Source organism: Oculina patagonica, chromosome 10, assembly GCF_052425735.1.
Source record: "Oculina patagonica isolate OP01 chromosome 10, crgOcupat, whole genome shotgun sequence".
NCBI lineage: Eukaryota > Metazoa > Cnidaria > Anthozoa > Scleractinia > Oculinidae > Oculina > Oculina patagonica.
Genome location: NC_135767.1, coordinates 9,774,995 through 9,796,381, shown reverse-complemented (window position 1 = coordinate 9,796,381; position 21,387 = coordinate 9,774,995). Strand labels below are relative to the sequence as shown.

The 21,387-nt window shown below is 38.0% G+C and overlaps 1 protein-coding gene across 1 annotated transcript in view; it reads left to right on the top strand.

Annotated features, from left to right (window-relative positions):
• LOC144667102 (protein polybromo-1-like) overlaps nt 1–21,387 on the top strand; it is a 68,438-nt gene that overhangs the window by 1,193 nt on the left and 45,858 nt on the right. The window contains 12 exon segments of the mRNA XM_078528480.1: nt 3,073–3,170; nt 3,288–3,345; nt 4,736–4,913; nt 7,291–7,322; nt 9,621–9,765; nt 11,035–11,198; nt 11,941–12,009; nt 13,200–13,298; nt 14,244–14,332; nt 14,796–14,926; nt 20,558–20,690; nt 20,979–21,048. Coding sequence (XP_078384606.1) covers nt 3,073–3,170; nt 3,288–3,345; nt 4,736–4,913; nt 7,291–7,322; nt 9,621–9,765; nt 11,035–11,198; nt 11,941–12,009; nt 13,200–13,298; nt 14,244–14,332; nt 14,796–14,926; nt 20,558–20,690; nt 20,979–21,048 — 1,266 coding nt within the window.

Below are 21,387 nucleotides of genomic sequence, written 5' to 3'. Positions count from 1 at the left end.
CAAAACGCTCCCTTAGAGTGCGCCCGGTTTCGCCGATGTAAATGGCAGGGCAGCGGCGACAGGAGATGCAGTAAATGAGTCCTGAGGACGAACACGTGAACAAATCCCGAATGTTAATAGAATCCTTTGGGCCCTGAATGTTGGTGTTACTCGAGATGTGGTCACAAGTACGACAGCGGGAGTTTCCACAAGGGTAAGATCCTGAGCGTGCGGTAGCTTGCTTGGAGGCTGTGTGTACCAGCGTTGAACGCAAGTTCCTATCTCGGCGAAACGCGACCATCGGCGGCTGAGGGAAAATGTGAGTAGTCGCGGGGTCTTCAGTGACTACCTTGAAATTGTCTAGCAGGATTTGCTTGATTTTGTTGTTAAAAGGGTGGTATGTGAGAACCAATGGAATCCTGTTCACCTTTTCCTCTGTTGAGATGTTCTTTCGGAGGGCGTCGGTCTGGGATAGATCTTTTATCTTTTATCTATCCCAGACCGACGCCCTCCGAAAGAACATCTCAACAGAGGAAAAGGTGAACAGGATTCCATTGGTTCTCACATACCACCCTTTTAACAACAAAATCAAGCAAATCCTGCTAGACAATTTCAAGGTAGTCACTGAAGACCCCGCGACTACTCACATTTTCCCTCAGCCGCCGATGGTCACGTTTCGCCGAGATAGGAACTTGCGTTCAACGCTGGTACACACAGCCTCCAAGCAAGCTACCGCACGCTCAGGATCTTACCCTTGTGGAAACTCCCGCTGTCATACTTGTGACCACATCTCGAGTAACACCAACATTCAGGGCCCAAAGGATTCTATTAACATTCGGGATTTGTTCACGTGTTCGTCCTCAGGACTCATTTACTGCATCTCCTGTCGCTGCTGCCCTGCCATTTACATCGGCGAAACCGGGCGCACTCTAAGGGAACGTTTTGGGGAACATCTAAGAAGCATTACCAAGAGTGCGCCTGGCCTCCCCGTCACAGAGCATTTCAGCTCAAACGGACACAGCTCAGCGGACGCACAGGTCCGCGGCGTCAAGCTCTGCGGCGGTAACAAGCAAAGAAAGCGGCAGGAGATGCGCTTAATTTTCCAACTGGGCACCTGCCATCCGCGCGGCCTCAACTTAGATTTCCGTTTCTATTGAGGTTCTCGCGCGCGCGCGTGCTAGGGACATGACTTTAAATACATACTCTCGTGGCGTATTTTTAACGGTCGTTTTATTTACGACCAATTCACCACTGATGAAGGGCCAAGCCCGAAACGTTTGGTTTATAATGAACTTTTTGGCACTTACAATACACTTTTTTTCGCAATATTGACAGTTAGAAGTGCCACGCAGCGAACAAAGATTTATTCTTTAAAACTAGTATCTAAAAACAAAACTTGTTTGAATGAAATTTCTCCATAATTATACATTGTAAGCAAAACTTTATCATAAAACATGTAAAAAGCATTGAATATATAAAGCACTCAAGAATGTGACAAGTGCTTGAGGATTACATTCTCTGGGAAGTGTTTTGCGACCTCGAGGGCAAGCGCAAGGTCGTGTGCACAGCGTTTCCGGCCAGCAAAATGGTGGAGCCATGTTGTTCTGAAAGTTTAAAATCATGACTTATAAGATAATATTCTCGCCCATGCATTAAAAATAATCAAAGTAAGACAACAATAAGAATAAAAATGCTATTTTGTAGAACACAGATGCCTGACAGAGGACCGAGAGGAGCTAAATGCTGCAAAAGCATGCTTTCACTTAAGGTGGTACAAGAGGCTAAGGTCACTGTTTTAGAATTTGGCGAATTCTCGTCAGCTTAAAGCTGACAGCATAATAACCTTGCTTGTGAGATTTTGGTTCCAAGGAAGCAATTTTTAGCTAGATACCGGTATAGGCGAATAAACTTTCATTTCTAAGCGCAGTTTCGTGTGAAAGCTACGATAATAAGGCGCTGTTAATGGAGTTTCAGTTTACAAACACTCTAGATCTGCAGTTTATGCATATTTGACATGTGAACGATCTCAAATATCAATTACGAAACATTCCACAGCAGCAAACTCCGTTCAAATAAGTAAATCACAACAATATTTTGGAAAGGAAACATGAAAGTAAAACTTGTTTTTTAATACTTAAGTATTTGGCTGACCAATTCCATGCAATTTATCCATACAAAGAGATATTGCAAATCTTGCGATGCGGTGCGAATCAACATACATGACACCGCAATTCTTTCAGCATCGAGTGATCTTTCCCATCCAGAACGCCATCCATACATTTTTGTAATGCAACCAATGTCCAGAAGATGTATTTTGAAGCTCTAAACTGTTTAAAAAGTGAAAGATATTCTTCAATTTCGATAAATAGCAGTGTATATTTACAGTGCGAGTGCAGTTGTGATTGTCAACACTTCACTGCTGGACTCCAAAAGGTGGCGTTACCAGGTGAACGCGTCATACCTCTTATGATTGGTTTTGCGGGAAAATAGACTCTCTTTATAAGAAAAGTAAAGCCTTATATAGTGGTAAATTCTAGCAATTGCCGCTGAAAATATGTACTGCTGGTCATTAAAACATGGCGGAAGGGTCAAGTCAATGCAGAGATTGAAAAGAAAAGGAAAGACGCAAACAGCGAACCGCAAACTTCTAACATTGAACCACAACATATATACCGTACTTATTTGATTAAACACCGCAGCGTTTATTAAATTTTTTCGTGATATGAGTGCAGCGCTCATTCGGGGCGGTGTTTATGAGGGAGGCATTTATTTAAAAAGCAATTAAATCTTTGCCAACAATAGTTTGGTAACTGGACATTTGAATTTTAAAAACAGAAAAAATGTTAATTAAGTGCTTGTCTGAAAAGTCATTTTCAATATCTTAAAACATAATTGTTACAATCCAAGAAAATAGTTTTGGGGCTTTCTCAAACTTGATTATTACTGGATTTGCTTTTTGATGCAGCGTTTATTCGAGGGTGGCATTTACTTATATTTTTGCCATAATGTGTGGCGTAAACTTATTTGAGGAAGGCAATTAAATCGAATAAATACGTTATGTGTACATTTTTTGTTTGTTTGCTTCCTTTGTAGGCTGATATTTGTGCAGAATTGTATGAAATCATCAGAAACTACAGAGATGAAAGTGGCAGGATTCTATGTGAATCTTATATTAGGGCACCTAAGAGAAGGTTTGTACCTGTGTATCTTGTCCTCTGCTACAGAGCTTTTCTTCCTTTCCATGACTTACACAAAAATTTATATTAAAATATGGTTCAATTTTAAATTTGGTTTACATGTATTTTCAGAAACAGTCCTGAGTATTACGAAGTGGTTTCTAATCCAATTGATTTGTTAAAAATTCAGGTAAGTTCAAGGCTTATTATTATAAGATTACACTGTATATGAGTTGCAGAGGCTTAATAGTTAGTGCACTGGGTTGTTCATGTAGATCAAGCAACACACTGTACTTTTTGTTACACTATACTTTCTTTGGCTAGACATTTTTCTATTGCAGTATCTGCATTTAGCCATCAGCCATTTAATTTGGGGTGCAAGGCATGCAGTGTTTTTAAATTATCTGGATGGTTAGTTCTACCACAGTGTTAAATTACTACAGGAGAGGGATCTTTAAAAAAGAAGGGGTTTTAATTTATTTTTTTACTTAGGGCTTATGGGGTTTTGTAATGTTTAGTGGAAGCAGAAGATAATTGATGTTAATATATTGAGTTGGTTTGCTGTCACTAGTATTTTCACGTTAAGTGCAAATGAATGTGTTGTGAATATAGTCTAGCAAAAAATTATTACCTTTGGAAGATTTCCTTAAATATCTTTTTCTTCTTTTTTACCACTGGTGTGCAGAAGGTCAAGAGTTGCACTGCTGTTTAGAGGACTTGAAGTTCAATTTCCAAGTAGCTTGTGTCAATAAAGCCTGATTTTTCACTTGTGATGCAAGCACAAGCACAGACGCAACCAAAACAGCTCTTATTTGACTGTGAAGCATAGGCACAAGCACAAGTCAGGATAAAAAATTTTTCCTTAGCTTGTACTTGTGCTTATGTTCGCGCTATACCATGTAAAAACAATTTAAACACTTTTTTGAACACAAGATATTTTTTAACGTCTGGCTGTGTCTGCCCAATTAAAACACTTTTTCCGGATTCCCCCGCATCTGAGCATTTGAGCCTTGTAACTAGTAAATTCTGTTTTATAATGCTTGTGCTTATGCTACAATAAAATTGCTGATGTTTGTTTTAACTTTGTGCAAACTACTGACATGTATATGCTTGTGCTTGTGCTTGTGCTTGCATGGCTAGTGAAAACAAGGCTTTTGAAACTGAGCTTAAAAAAATAAATAAATAAATAAAATAAATATGTGTTTATAGTGGTCATGCACTTAGCTTCATATCTCAACGAGATAGCTAGTTTACAGGCATGCCACTGAAACAGAGGAAACAAATAATTTATAAATGAACATAACAAGGTTAAAAATCCCAACTGGCAGGAGGCAGACCAGTTGGCTATATACAAAGCGTGGGCGAGGATTTGAACTCGGGACAACCGAGAAACAAATCCAGCTAGTGGCAAGGGCAGGCCTCGAACCGGTGACCTCCGGATTACAACACCAGCGCATTAAACCACTCGGCCACGCTTGCCTCCTAAGCTTAACCTTCATTATTTTCCTATGTAGTTTTCAACTAACTTTGCAGTTTATCAAGTACTGCTTGTTCCATTACACTTTCTATTTTTAATATAGCAACGCCTCAAGACAGATGAATATGAGGACATTGATACTTTTAGTACTGATGTACACTTGCTGTTTGATAATGCCATCAAGTTCTACAAATCTGATGTCCAAGAACACAACGATGCCATTAAACTTAAGGAGGTGTTTGAAGAGGCAAAGGCTAGACTCTGCTCTGAAATAGATAAAGGTAAATAATATTTTTCATCAAATTAATGAGTAAACTACATGTACAGTACTTTACCTGTACCGGTATATCTACAAAAGGAGAGAGTGCATATTTTCCCTTGTTCCTAAGGTTACTATTGTCAATGGCTGCCACTTTTTTCTGTGTAAACTAGTTTTAAACATAATAATAATTTAATAATAATAATAATAAGAAGAAGAAGAAGAACATCTTTTATTTGTACACGATAAATTTACAGCATAGCTGATGTGGTCGTGTTTAAGTTAAATGAGCATAATTATAGAAAAGATGAAAATAAAATGTTCAGCAAAAGAACAAAATCACTTGAAATTGAATGAACATTACTTTTCATTCTCAGAAAGAACAAAGATAAATGCAAAATGGGTAGTACATTATTATAGGCAGTATACTGGATGTGCAGCATGATGAGAAAGGATGTAAATATTAAACACTTTCCAAACACTGAGAAATCATTGTAAATATGATGCACAGCAGAGTACCAGGCGTAGTTAATCGATAAACCGATAATCCATAACAAACAGTAGCAGTCTAAATCAATCTTCGATTGATATTGATTTCCGATACCACTCAATAGGAATGTTGTGAGTTTGATTGGTTTATCGATTGTTATTGATTGTTATCGATTTTTTATCGGATCTCTGCTAATTTTTCACTCCCACCCCGGAAACTGCGGGAATACTGATAAGCCAATTAAATTTCACCGGAAGTAGAAGTTTGAAGGGAACGTTGACAAGATATGAAATTCGCTTCCCTTTAATAGCTCGAGTAGGTAGGTAGGTAGGTAAAACTTTATTTATGCAGGGTGGCCCATTCAGCACAGTGGCTGGTCTCCAGAGGGGCCCTGCTAAATACAATTTCTAAAAATATAAAATATCTAATTGTTTAAAAAAAGTTATAAAAATAGAGTTAAAAGCTAATGTCTAGTAATTAAAATAGTTATATAAAAAGAGTTTAAAAACTAAAACGAATTACAAGCATGAACTGGTATATAAAAAAAAGATAATATCAAAAATTAGGAGCTATGAAAAAAAGTGGGCTTTAACAAGATTTTTAAAAGAGGAGAGAGATACAGCTTGTTGAATTTTTAAAGGTAGTGAGTTAAAAAGGGCTGAGCCAGAAAATCTAAAAGTACGCTTGCCAAGGCTAAGCTTGGGTTTAGGTAGATGGAGGTCAGCCTTCCTTCGAGTGTTGTAGCCATGTAAATTGTAGTTCCTAATGAAATAGTTACTCAAATATTGAGGAACTGAGTTATGGAGACATTTATAAACTAAAACACATTTGTGTATTTTACGGTTTGTTTCTAAGTCAGCCCACCCTAAAACATTAAAAGTATCTCTAGAAGAGTCACGCTTAAGAATGATACGGGCAGCACGGTTTTGCAGCCGCTGTAGACTTTTGCTGGAGCCAACAGACAGTTCACCCCAAGCAGTGTCAGTATAACTTAAGATTGGGTCAATAAGGGTATTGTAGACACACTTTGCTGCTTTAAGAGTGAGGCAAGATCGTATCCGTGCAAGAAGTCCTAGACGCTTATTAACTTTGTTACAAGTAGTGTCTAGTAAGCTTAAGTCCAGTAAGGAAGCACATTTCATTCTGAGCAACCTTGCTTTTGCAATCTGGTCCTCAATGATGCTGGTTAGGGGGCAAATAACCAAGATAAAAGCCTTAGAGTTTTGCTGCTCGGCTGCTATTACGTGCGTTTGGAAAATGAAACTCTTGCCAATCCAGTCGGCAAAACGGCTTGCACATCTCGGTTCATCAACAAACTTTTAACGGCGGTATTCTGCTTCTTTTTTAAGTTGTTATTCATACCAGAAACAGACTGGAACTTTGCTATAACATTAGAAATATATGCACTCAACTCTCTCTCCATAAAATTATTGTTGTTTGTTGACAACTGATTTGCGACAACCCGTGGCAAACTGAACAACTCCCTGGGGATCTGATCGCACCTCATCAAATGAAACAGATTGACAATTTTCTCACCTTTCTCACTTTTCGGCCAATGGTATTTCACTTTGCTCAGGCAAAGCAGAAATATAAAATTTTCAAAGATCAAAGTAGACTCACTTTATTGGCGCCTCTCCACCAGTCTCCTCCCCACAGTATCGCTTCGCTTGCCAGTCACACGTGTCCCAAGGTATATTCACGCGTGACCCAAGGTGAGCCTGCTCGCAGGCTATGGTCTTGAGAATATCTCATTCTCAATTCTTAACATGCGTTAAATTGGCTTGGGTTATTGTAAACAGTTTCTTTTAGACAATATCAAGCCAGCCAATTCTGTATGTAGTGCTCATAATGTTAATGTTAATTTTGTGAAATTATTACTAAAATTACTTTGACCTACCTTTTTCTTTAGGGGAGCCGGGAATGCCATTTGAAGAAGAAATGGTATGTTTGTCATATTTAAACAGGAAGTTCGAGTGTAAACATAAGCAAGTGGTGCTTGATTCCACGACATACTCTGCATGTACAAGACAGACAAATTTACATTTCATGCCCAAAACATGTGACATGTCATTAAATTATACTTCTGATTCTGTAAATAACTTAACAGCACTTTGCTACACAAAGACAAAAACCATGATTAAGTCTACAAAGTAATGCAATAACAAAGTTTTCAACAATAATATAATGGGCATCTGATCATATCTCATAAAACATCATCACAGATTTATTTATACCATGCCATAGAAAATACAGCCAATCAGAATACAGGAAAGCCGTTGTATATTCGACAGTATTCAACCCAACCTTCCCATCGTGCCCTGCGATCTTATTCTCGATGAAATTTAGTAAAAATAGGACAACACTTTCTCGTGGTATACTATGGAATATCCCACTTGTCACTTGTATTTTCTTCGTATACACACTCGCCTAAAGGCTCGTGTGTATACCGAGAAAATACAAGTGACTCGTGGGATATTCCATAGTATACCACTCGAAAGCGTTGCATAACTAGTATGTATGCGGTCATTGGAAAGTGACTCTGTAATAAAAATTAATGAAGTACAGGTCTTACCGAATACACACACTTTCCTTTTGTTTCTTTTCTTTTTCTTATGTCCTCTTTCAAAGTGGAAGAGAGGGCCTGTTTGTGGGTTGAACATTTCCATGTTCTTAGATGCATCCTTTATAATAAAAACAAGAAGCTCTTAGAGCTTAAAACTGCGCTGGTCACGTGACCACCCTAGGGGTAGTCATGCAAGGAGAATAAAAAATGCACCCCACCCCCTTATATCCTCTTTATCTGCGTCAAACAATGTTGCGACTGACAAGCAAAATCGTAAGAAAACACCTTGTATGACATTTCATGGTTGACTAGTTTTCTTTTATGCTAATGCTGGCCAAGTTTAATTCCCACGATCCTGATCCGTGAAACCAAAAAATTGCTTATCGGGACGACGGGATTTTTTGGGCGAAATTTTACAACTGCCCCTGGATCTCCGAGGATGAACTTTACAATTGATAAGTACGCCTGGCTTCACGCCAGGAACATAATTATCCGTGACAATTTCGACAGTATTCCCCATTTGCATAAAACTGAAAACTGGCCTCATGACAATGTTTCGCAGTTTCTATACAGTTCTAATTTTTGCCCCTCTTTGGGTTTTCGTATTACAATAGGCGGTTGTACATTGTAAAAATGCAGCGACTGACAAACTTTGTGTGACATTTCATGGTTGACTTGTTCCAGCCGCGATTAATTAATTCTCTTATATGCAAATTCTGGCCGAATTCCCACGCGCGGACTCTGAAGCTGTTTGTAGCACAGAAGGTATTTCCCTAGCATACCGAATGACGTAAGCGGTATAAGTCAGGGCATGTTTGTGAAGGGAATTTTTCTTCATATCTCTAAAATCCTTTCAATGACACAGGCAAAAAAAAAATTGATTACCCTTAAAAGAGAAATACTTCGCAATAAATTTGTTTAGTAAAGACTTTAAAGATTTTCAAAGTAGCTGATAATACCTTAAAAACATTACGTGACCCGAGGTCTAGCCGATCGAAACTGAAACTTGTCATGTCAGGACATTCTTTTACACCAACGTAATGGTATTTATTCACAGATTCTGGCCCGCTGAATTATATTTCTCTTTGAAAGCGTGGAAACTTGGTATTTTCCATGAGTCAAACGCTTCAAAATCGAATATTTCACACTAAACATTCTTTGTAAAGACAAATATAAGAACATTTTTTTCATTTGTTACTGATTTGTAGCTTCTAGAAACATCGCGTGACCTGCAGCATGACCTGCAGCATGACCGAGTGGAGGTTTGGGACAGGTCACCGACATAACGAAAAATAATAAACCCCATGCAGAGCAAGAACTGCGCAGCGCAGTTAATAATAGCAGAGCTCCCTAGCATGAGCGGACTGCCCCATAACCCAAATAGGGCAGTCATGCATGCATGGCCTTATTCCCCAAAAAGAAGGCTAGGATTTAGGTTAGTCATGCATGCATAGAACCATGACTAGTGACATGGTTTGCAGGCATGAGTGCTCTACGTGCAATGATGTTGCTGAAAGAGAACTCAAATCTGGCTGATATTTCACATGAAAACAAAGACTTAGGCAAGTCCAATATTTTCTGTCCATGGCCAGTAAAGGGCAAAGTATATAAGCTTGGGAGGTCTGCTTTTAGTCTTGCCTGAATCTATTTAATAGTTAATTTGACATTGCTGTCAGGAGGGGCATGGTAATGAAGAGGAGGAAGATGACGATGATGATGATGATGATGACGATGATGATGTAGAAAGTGAGGGAGAGGCCAGAACAGACAAGGGCAAGTCCAGTGGAAATGCTGGCAAAAGACAACTTGCCTCCACTGAAGGTTAGTGTACATGGCTTATATGAAAGATGTCTTAACCGCTTTGGCTTAATAGGTGTCAATCTTAGTTGCAACATGTATTTCAAACACTACACTCTCTGATTGAAGCACTCGTTTTAAAAATATATGACTCCAGTTCAAACCCTATCCCTAATAATAACCATACATTTAATCTAGGTTAGAAAAAAATTAAACCTGAATTTAAATTTGACCTGTAACACATACATGAACTCTTTTTCTTTTTTCAAAACTCTTGTTTCTTAACTAGGCTGCTAGCAACAGCTATAGTTTCCAGCACTTTCCAGCCATTTTACTTTGGTCAGTACTAGTCAGATTTTTATCAGTTGCTGCTACAATCATGATATAAGTTGTGGTCATTTTTATGATGATACTTGTGAGCCTCCTTAAGTTAAAAGCTGAAAAAAATATGGTTGAGAAACCGAAAATGCATGAAATGTGAAAACCAGAAGTAAAATTGTGCTTACATGGCAACTGCATACCGGACGTCACTTGAATCTAAATGGAACACGTGCTGGCGAAGCAGGATCTTATTGGATATTAAAAGTGGCATGATTGGTTGTCAAACATTTGAAGTTTAGCAGACTGTAACACAATTTTTCGCACTCAAAATGCTCACCATCAACAGCAAATGCATATCGACACAGATCAGGTTTGCCACGTTTAATATCCAATTAGATCTTGTTTTGGTGGTATGTGTTCACACTTAGATGCAAGCAACAGCAACAGTAATTAAGTTAGCAATAGGATATAATTATGGATCCTTAATTTATTAGACAGACAGACAGGCGGCAGCTTTGACATAAAAGAGGTAGAGATTTATAATATCACCTTTTACAAGCCTTGTGGCTTGAGAGGCTAGCATTGTATTCTCACTGGTTTGTGTCATCGCATGACTAACATGTAGGTTTACTGCTACACTCACTAGTGCACTGCATGCAAAGCTGAGCATTTTTCAATTATCTTGCGACCCATTATTTTTATATTTTATAATTATGACCAGAAAGGGGCAGTGTGAGAGCATTTGACTTGTGTCGCCAGCCTACTCTCAGCATGGCCCAGTATGTGGTTAAAGAGAGTATGTATGGCCAGTGCTTTGGGGCACCTGCTGGGTTTGAAATCTGTAAGTTCCCTTGTTCAAATCCTCCACCTTACTACTAGCTGGACCAACACAGCATAATGATTGATTGAGGAATTCATTTGTTGATCTTATTGTTCAATAATTATTTGTGGTTTAACTTTTGTATTTCTTAGATGATGAGGATAATGAATCTACATCCACACGTGATGACGAAGAAGGTGACTCTTCTGCAAATGTTTTTTCATACTGTGGGGAACTTGTTAGTGCAGTGTTGGAAATGAAAGACAGCCATGGACGCGTTATCTGCCACCTCTTCAAAAAAATACCACCCCAAAGTGTAAGAATCATCATAATATGAGTAAAATGATAAATTGAGAGTATCAAAAAATTGTTACTTTTGTACAATGTAATGCTGCAATACAATTTATTAATGTCATGGCTCAGGATGAGGTTGCCCTCTCTATCCGATCCAGAGGCTTATGTAAAAAGGCATTAAATGGCTTGATTGACTGGGATTTTAAATTTTATAGCTTTAAAGACATTCATAATAAATAAATTATAATACTCGTGGACGTAATGACATTTGTAGGCCCAAGTCATGTCGCTCCTGGGGCCAGAACCGTTTTATTTATCATGCTGCTCACGAATGGAACATTTTACCCGACAAAGCAAAAAGCGCAATTGACATTTTAACTTTTAAAAGACATATTAGAAGTATTTGAATGATAAGTTTTTTAATTTCTTATATTCATTTTTTAAAACTTAACTTTTTACATCTTCTATTTTTAATATTCACTTTTTAACCATTTTTATCATATTTGTTATTTATTTATGCAGGGCCCCACTGAAAACCACTTTTTTGTGACGTGGGCTCCCTGCTAAAAATATCTTTATTATTATTATTATTATTATTATTATTATTATTATTATTAAAAGCACATTTAAAAATAATTAAAATAGAGTATAAAAACAATGGGAACTAGTATAAGTAATAAATAGTGATAAAAAAATAAAAAATTAAAGTTATTATGACTGTAAGATGGACATTGCTAACACATATAATTCTATTCTCTTCACAGCTTTATCCAGAGTACTATGAAATCATAAAAGAGCCTATTGACTTGAAAACAATTTGCACCAAGCTAAGGGTAAGTTACCTCTTCAAACATATCAAGCAAATTAGATGAAGCAGTGTATTTTAATCACATGTCAAAACATAATTGTGAAGAGTGTCAAAATTAAAATGTGCAGCTGAGTGTTTTTGACAAAATTCAAGGTGTTTGGAAATGTGTAAAAAGCACTACCGTATTTACTCGAATAAGCGCCGCGGCGCTTATTAAACTTTCGGAGCCTCAAGTGCGGCGCTTATTCGGGGGCGGCGCTTATTTAAAATTTGGACGTCACAAAGAATCTAATCTTTTACAGTAATTGAAAATAACGTTTTTGGTTGTCAGTATTCGTCTCTTGCTGAAGAGAAAAGTGGCCCTATAGCTATCCTGGCAAAGTTCGCAACATTTACAGAACTACCTATTGTAAGAATGTTGGATAGAGAAACTAATGGGCGAGCGGTAAAACAACCACTTAGAACTACAAAACATCGCTTTTGATGCAAAGAAATGTCCAAGTATATTTTAGAGTGGCTTTGTAGGAGTGTTTTTAGTTAAACGGAATTCACCGAATAAGCGCTGCATCGTGACTGCGGCGCTTATTTGGGGGCGGCGCTTATTAACTTTTTTTGTCCCAAATGAGGCGCTTATTCGAGGGTGGCGCTTATTCGGGGGCGGCGCTTATTCGAGTAAATACGGTATTGTACTGGTTTGGTATCATTTATTAGCACTCAGCTCCATTTTTGTGAGCGAATCAGAGATGATTCGTTATAACAACAACAACAACAACAACAAATGAAGAGAAGATCCTCGCAGCTATAAACACAACTTAAGCAGTTGCGAGGTCAGAGAGGTCATGACCAGCTCCCAGTTTGTTTGTTAGCTCAGTTGGTTAGAGCGCTGCACTGGTATCGCAGAGGTCAGAGTTTGAGTCCCGGCAAGCCTGATTTTTTTCAGGCTTTCTTAAATTTGCAACTGCTTAAGTTGTGTTCATAGCTGCGAGGATCTTTTCTTCATTTATTCTTTATCTGCAATGATTTCATATATTTATAATTTCAACAACAACAATGGAAGCATTAATGACCAAAACATTACATTAATGCAACCAAGGACTTTATTTACATTGTACTTCGGAGCATTATCATTACAAAATGTAGGAGAGTAACAATGTGGCCCTTCTATCTGACTATCAGTTAACAAACCTTCCTTATCCATCTCCTTGTTGTTGTCAGAATAACCAGTACTTGTCCCTGGAAGACGCTGAGAAAGATCTGTTACTGATGGTGAAAAATGCCCATGCCTTTAATGAGCCAGGCTCCCAAGTCTACAAGGTTTGTACAATGATGGCTCACACTTGAAACTTAATGTAACTAACTTCTAGATAAGTTGCACACCGGTCACCCTCTAAAGAAAGCAAAATTAAAGGGGAAGTTTGCAGTTGCTAAGGAATTGCTAAAGGTGGTTTTTGGTGGTAAGCCAATTTCAGTTGTAGCATTTGGTAATGAAAACATTGATATTGTGTGCACATAATTAGTGCCAGTCCCAAACCACATGCTAGAATATAAAATCCCTAAAACTTGATAACATGGCCTTCTTTGTAATCCTACGTATGGAATAACTGTTTAAGTATAAGAATGGAACGCTACAACTGAAAAAAGTCTGAAAATACGGGTGTTTGTTACACTTAGTCTATAACTTTTACAATAATGCCAATTAATTTTTATAAAAACCATATGGCGCATTAAGCATGTTGACGTTCTTTATCCGTTCAAGGCACTGATTTTTATTTACAGATCTGTCAGTTTTGTGGGTTTTGACTTGTCAAATAGTTATGGGTGTTAACTTCGAAATGTACCGTCGAAACATGTTTGTGAAAATTAAAAAAGTCGTATTATTTTTGAAAATTATGGCTGTGATTTGAAACACTTGAAGCACTCTTCAATGGAACAAAGTTGTGCAAAATGCTTATTGGTAGGAGGTTTGGTTTCCAAAGAATGACGATCAGAAACTTTTCTTAGCGACAAATTGGTAGTTAAGAAGGACTCCCCTTAAGAATTAATTTTTCATTACTTTCTTTTTAACTTTATCAGTAATGTATTGATAGAGATTTTCATACAATGTCAAGTCTGCAATGCTAATTAATACAGAAATCCCTACACAACTTAGAATACCCTATTTTATTCTGCTGCTTTTGATATCTTTGAATTAAATGCTACCTCTTATGGGGTTTCTAAGTCAAGTTTGTTTTAATCACTTTCTTTGTTGTTTCATTCTAGGATGCCACAGCCATTAAGAAAACAATCCACACAAAGAAAGCAGAAATAGATCACACATTGATGGGTGCCAAATCAAGCAAAAGATTAAAGTAATCTTCTTCAATATAGATTTTAGTAGTTTTCATTTTTTGAGTGTCAAACCAGAAGTAATCATTCTGGCCAATTACAAAGGATACAGTTAATCCAGTGAACTGATCAACACTCTTACAAATTTATTAATGCATTCCTGCGTATACACAAAGTGTGGGAAAACATGAATAAAGAAGACTAATTGGTCGAGGAATTTGCTTGGGTTTTGAATAAATCAATTATTAACTTACTAAAAGCAAAACCAATGAAACTAACGATTACTTTTAGAAACTGAAAGAGCTCTACATGTAGTTTTTAATTCAATCAAGTTTGATCTTCTTTTGCATTCTACATTATTATACACATGTTAACGTGTGATGGTCAGTTGAGTTTTACTGGTACCTTAAATTTCAATCTGGCATAGTAGCTTAATGTTTCAGTCAGGTGAAAGATAATATTTGCTTTTTTCTGTACTATGTATAGAGCACGTAGAAGTACAGGTAAAATGAGCACCTCTGTGACAGCATTGCTGGATGAGACTGACACGGATTTTGGTGAAGAAGGGTCTGAAGTGCCAGAGGAAGAAGAACAGTATCTTGAAGACAGCCTGCATGGTTAGTGCATTGCTCTTCACGATTTTAGCTGACTGTGTGAAAATACTAATTTCAATAATTGCACAAAACTGTACTCCTTTCATGACAAAATTAATTTGCAACGTACATTTACGAATAGGGATAAGTGAAAAGAACAACTGAGTAGATTTGTCCAACAAATATTTTCAGGTTTATCTTCACTAAAATATATATATTACTGCATCAAAAAGCTTGTACAGTGTAGGTCTTAATAATATGAAGTGTGTACGGTACTTACATAATATTATAATAGAAATGTGGCAGGGCTCAAGACTGACTTTTTAGATGACTAGCCTAACTAGTGACAGCTTTAATATTACTAGCCAAAACTGTCAAACTTGTACATAACTAATAAGTGGCAGACAGCAGTTTCTGTCTTTCATAGCTTTCACCATGGAAAAGACCTAAAAAGGTTATGGTAATCATGCATTTGTTTGCTTTTTGTTGTTTTCAGCATGTTGCTTTTTAAGACATTAGATTCTTTGATATAATGGGTTATTCCAGAAAAAATACACACCCCCCCGACGGATGGCAAACATTATTTTTTGCCCCCCCCCCCTTCCGCCCGGATTTCCCAGATCGCTAGATCCCCCCTCCCGCCCGGATTTCCAAGCTCAAGGACCCCCCCTCCCGCCCGGATTTCCATTTTTTTTTTTAAATGCCCTAACTGAAAACAACAGACAATAGAAAAGACACAACATTTCATCCAAAAAATCCTTGTTTATTATAATTTTCGAAACTGGGGTAATATCGCGAATTTTGCGGGCCAAATTTCAACATTTCAAGTCAGATTATTTTGATCGCGCGTGTTACGTTTGAGTGATCTCCGGTACACTCTCCTCGAAAATGCCACTTGCTTTTTCCGTACCACAACAAAAGTACAAGATAAGAAATTTGTAAGTCTTAAAATTATCTAAATGTAAGAAAAACACTGTGAAAAAAGTCCTTAATGCGCTAATAAAGAAAAACTATCATCTCAGTTGTCGGCGACAAGGCGGCCTAAATTGGCGTGTGTTTACAAGATCGAGTTCCCGCTATTGGCACTGTTCATGTGACATTTACTTGAGCTTATCAATAAAGCTTTTCGAACTACAATAATTTCAAATTTTATTACCTATATGGGTCTGTAGGTCAACTGGATCTTTTGCCTTTCTTTCAAGAATTCAAGCTTTCATGCGTAATGTCCACGTTCTTGCTTCCATTAACTTTTTCACATAACGATCGTAAGGCATGGATAATAAAGTGGAAGAAGCCAAATAATACGCAAAATTGTATATACGCATGTTAGCCAGCAAAACAAGTTCTCGGGTTGGCTAAAATATACAGAAAAGTACAACCTGCAGTCGGCCGGATCGCCTTTCCTTCGCATTTTTGTTGAGGATGTTGCAAAGCACGGGCTCGGGTGGCCTGGGTACCGTAAAAATGTTCCAGGTGTTGCGTGCGCGGTCAAACGATCGTAACGAAATTTGTTGTTATAACGCGCTGGTTCTTCATGAATAAAAGGACCTATGAAGGTAAACTTGAAGAATATGTGGTAAGAACACCATAAACTGGAAGACTACAATATTTTCCAATGCAAACTTCTTCTTTTAAGTAGTAAAACATATCGATCGAGTGAAAGTTAAAAGTGACCCCCGAGGAAGAATTTTTAGGTTCAGACCCCCCCTCCCGCCCGGATTTCCCGAGCCATTAACCCCCCTCCCGCGAGAATTTTCAGTTTGCCATCCGTCGGGGAGGTGTGTATTTTTTCTGGAATAACCCAATTATTATGTCAACAGGGTACATTGTCATACATGTTACACGCTAGTTCTGCTCTCCTGGACTAGATTTCTATTAGTGGTTTCCTTCTACATGTACTAAGTTCCCCAAAATTTCACCCCAGAAAGCTAAGACCCCCAGAAAACTAAGACCTGGAAAGCTAAGACCCCCGGAAAACTAAGACCCGGAAAGCTAAGACCCCCGGAAAACTAAGACCCAGAAAGCTAAGAACCATATTTTGGGGGGAAAGTCATCGCTCAAAGCTCCCTATACCTTGATTAAAGGTGTCCAGAATACTTTAAGTGGTAAAATGAATTCATCTCCTTGCTTTCTACTTTCTTCTGGAGCCACCATTTTGTTTTCGCGGAAGCTGGAAACTAGTTATTGCTAAAGACCGTGTTGGCGGGTAAACTGGAGCGTGCACAGGGCGAAAGAGCACGTGATTGTTAAGAAATTAGTCGCCAAAGAAAATATAAATTTGTAAGCTGGTGTGCGGGCATTTAGATAAGAAGTCAGGAGACGCAGAACCAAAAGATGTGTCAATCACGATAGTTTGTCGTAACACCGGAAGAGAAAAATCTTGTCTCCAAGAGCGATAAGAATGCGAAAAATCAACAGTTTGTCACATTAGATCGAGGCTTCTGTCTTGCAGACATTACGTTTTGCAGACGTTGTTTTATAGGTGTTGCTTTTGAGAAGATCTGCTGTGATTGTATCACAGATAAACTACGGCAAAGCGAATGATTCCAACAACGGTTATTCTCGAGAAATTCCTTATAACACTAACAACAAAGGGAGTTTGCCGACGGAGGAAAATCACATCTCAATTCACACCAGGTGTTCGACTACACTTCGCAAAACTGTCAATCAAAAAACAACTCTGATTGGTTCGCCGCAATAGGAAACAATAAAAACATTTGTGACTTAAGCGTGACGCGTTACTCGACCTTACTCGGAATAATTTTCTTTTGTCTAGCCTGCGTTGCAGACGAACAAAACCCCGGTATAGTGCGTCTGCGAATTACTGCACAAAAGCTTGTTCCGGCCCCCCGCGTGTTACCAGGGATTTCTATAATAACCTCTGATTGGCTTTTGAATAAGGCCGTTCTTTCGTGCGCCGTAATTGGTTGAGTGGATCTCGTGAAACCATAGTTACGCGTTCGATGAATACCAGATACCAGATACAGTAAAACGTTCTTGTCATATATTTGTGCCGTTCTGTGTTGGAATTGGTCATCCAATCTATTTCGCTTTTCACTTGTTTAGAAAGGGCACGATATGCTGTCAGTTGTATTATTTGGAGGCGTTTAAAGTTGAGTAGAGCCATAAGACATTGGTCTGCACGGCTTTCCGTTTGTATATTTTTCCCGGATATTTTGACACCTCTGTTTTACATTTGTCATATGTAATTACAATCGCGGTTAGTCTTGGAACATTCATATTTGCAAGATATTTTTTGAGCTTTTGAAATATTCCCTCTGGTCCTAAATTTTTTGTGAAGATGTCGACTACTTGCATTCTGCATTTGTAATGCCGGGTCCGGCTGTTTATTGTGTTGCAAGGTGTGTCGCTTCTCATCACGGATGACGGATGTTCGTTGTGTGACATTCTTTCACCACAAGACAAATGTAGATTATTCAACATTTATACCATGACCTTTTTGCTTGTCAGTTGTGTATGCTTCTTGTCGTTATTGTTGTTTTCTTTTTTTATGAGATAGTTCGAACCGGCTGCTTTTTTGCCGCTTCAAACGCTAATTCTCACCGATCTGGTCCGATCTGCCGTGATCGCCGCCAAGTTTGTTTTGTATCTGGTCTTCGTCGAAAGCGTAACTATGGTTTCTCATGATGCACTCGACCAATTACGACGCACGAAAGAACGGCCCTATTCAAAAGCCAATCAGAGGTTATTATAGAAATCCCTGGTAACACGCGGGGGGCCGGAACAAGATTTTGTGCAGTAATTCGCAGACGCACTATACCGGGGTTTTGTTCGTCTGCAACGCAGGCTACTTTTGTCCAGTAATTGAAAAACACTTCCCTTCCAGTACCTTCTCTTAACTGCATCGAGGCTCGCACTTTCTAACCTGTGGTTACCACTAGTTATATTTTTTATCTTTGGCAGAAGGATGGAAGTTCTAAGGTGAAAATAGGTGCAATGTTAAAGAAGGGTTTCTATCTGTGCTTAAGTTGAGTTTCGTTACAGTTGTTGTTTGTGTTTAATCTACGCCAGTCACCGCGTTTGAATAGTAGTTAATGATAAGACATGGGGAAATTCAATCTTGTCTAGTCTGAAAAGCATATTTATTTTCTAGGCTTGTGTAATGGCCAAGTATGGAGTTCCTGTTGTAATTTTTTTATTTGGGGGCAGGGGGGGGGGGGGTATGGCAATGTAGAATAAAATGGCCATGGTCCGTCTGGTTAATCCATGCTGTAAAAAAGACCTGATACCAAGGACAACCTTGGATCACACCCTTCTCAGAACTGCATTCTTTTTCACGAAGTTAACAGTTAGCGTCTCAATGCTTGTGATTCTGACAATATATTGATATTTTAATACAAATAAAGTTACACTTTTTTAACATGTTGTAGAATTACTACTAGAATGAAGAATGAGAGAAGACCCCTGAAGATGGCACCCTTCCTCCTTGGTAATCATTTTCAATACTGCGTGAAACTCAGAAAGAAAATATTCTTGATTGCTTATTTTTAACCTTGATTTGTACCTCCAAAGGCATTTAAATCGACGAACATTTACTTTTGCCAGTGTATACTACTACTTGTCTAGAATAACAAATAACAGTTTAAACGGCTAACGCTCACATGAAAGTTAATTTTTACCTTTATCAAATGGAAAGGAATTTAGTGTTTTACTTGCATACTGACGCAGCGCCATAATTAGTTCCAGCTAGCTGTGTTTCTTTAGAAACTATCAACTTTCACACATTGTTAATTTTTTTTGGCAGCAGTTTTCCCTTAAGCTTTCCGTGCTCGCTCCAGTTTACCCGAAAACAAAATGGCGGCTCCATAAGAAAGTAGAAAGCAAGGAGATGAATTTATTTTACCACTTAAAGTATTCTGGACACCTTTAATCACGGTATAGGGAGCTTTGAAGGATGACTTTCCCGAAAAAATATCCATTCTTCTGTTCAGAGCTCCAGGGGCTCCAGGGCTTTAATAGCTCCAGAGTGCCAGTGATGCAGGGCTCTCAATCAGCTAGGTTCCAGAGTACATGATTCTTAAAGATGTTTTAATTTGACAGTATAAGAAATCTTTGTTTGATTGTTTGTTTGTTTATGGATTGAGTCAGTAAGCTGTTTGTTTGTTTGTTTATGGATTGAGTCAGTAAGCTGTTTGTTTGTTTGTTTATGCATTGAGTCAGTAAGCTGTTTGTTTGTTTGTTTATGGATTGAGTCAGTAAGCTGTTTGTTTGTTTGTTTGTTTATGGATTGAGTCAGCAAGCTGTTTGTTTGTTTGTTTATGCATTGAGTCAGTAAGCTGTTTGTTTGTTTGTTTATGGATTGAGTCAGTAAGCTGTTTGTTTGTTTGTTTGTTTATGGATTGAGTCAGTAAGCTGTTTGTTTGTTTGTTTGTTTATGGATTGAGTCAGCAAGCTGTTTGTTTGTTTGTTTATGCATTGAGTCAGTAAGCTGTTTGTTTGTTTGTTTATGGATTGAGTCAGTAAGCTGTTTGTTTGTTTGTTTGTTTATGGATTGAGTCAGTAAGCTGTTTGTTTGTTTGTTTGTTTATGGATTGAGTCAGTAAGCTGTTTGTTTGTTTGTTTGTTTATGGATTGAGTCAGCAAGCTGTTTGTTTGTTTGTTTATGGATTGAGTCAGTAAGCTGTTTGTCATCAGGTGATGAAGATGTTAGTGGAGGTGATCAAGATTCAGACAACCCTCTTATGATGCTATTTTCTGAGATCTATCACTTTACCGATCCTACGGGTCGTGCTCTTTCAGAGCCTTTCCTTCGCTTGCCATCCAGAAGGTTTGTTTTATTAAAATGTAATGTGTGGTAAATCCTTATTATTTTATCTAAAATTTTGTTCACTCCAAGTGTGTTTGTGATGTAACAACTAATAATTTTTTATAAAAAATTAAAATAATTTGATTTTCAGTGTTACTTAATTCAGCACTACATTGTGAGTTTAAACCAGGAGGGAGTATAAATGCTCCAAGTTGCTTGATGTTATGGAAACTGGGATAAGCCCTGGCCTGATGGGCCTGATGATTGTGAGTTAATAATATCGCACTATTCACTTGCTATTTTCCACAGAGCCTATCCTGATTATTATGAAGTCATCAAGCAGCCCATTGCTTTGTCTAAAATCCGATCACAGATAAAGGTAAGAAAAAGTAAAATTAATAGTTACTTTAGGGGGTTGACACTTAACTACAAACTGGTGACTATGGATGACTTCTAACCATCATATCTTGGGCTCAATTAGTATCCTGGTTTTAGTTTTTGGCCGTTTGATCTATTGAAGGTTGCTTTCATTTTTCGTAGTCATGACCAAAACACAAAAACCTTAAAAACTCATACAGTTTCCATTAATTTTTCTCTGTTTAAATCAACACCACGGGTACAGAGCATTAAGAAGCAAAATCTGTAGCGTTTTTGTGACGTCATAACTTTACAAATTATGTCAATGTCAGCAAATCCATGCTTACAGATATTGCTTCTC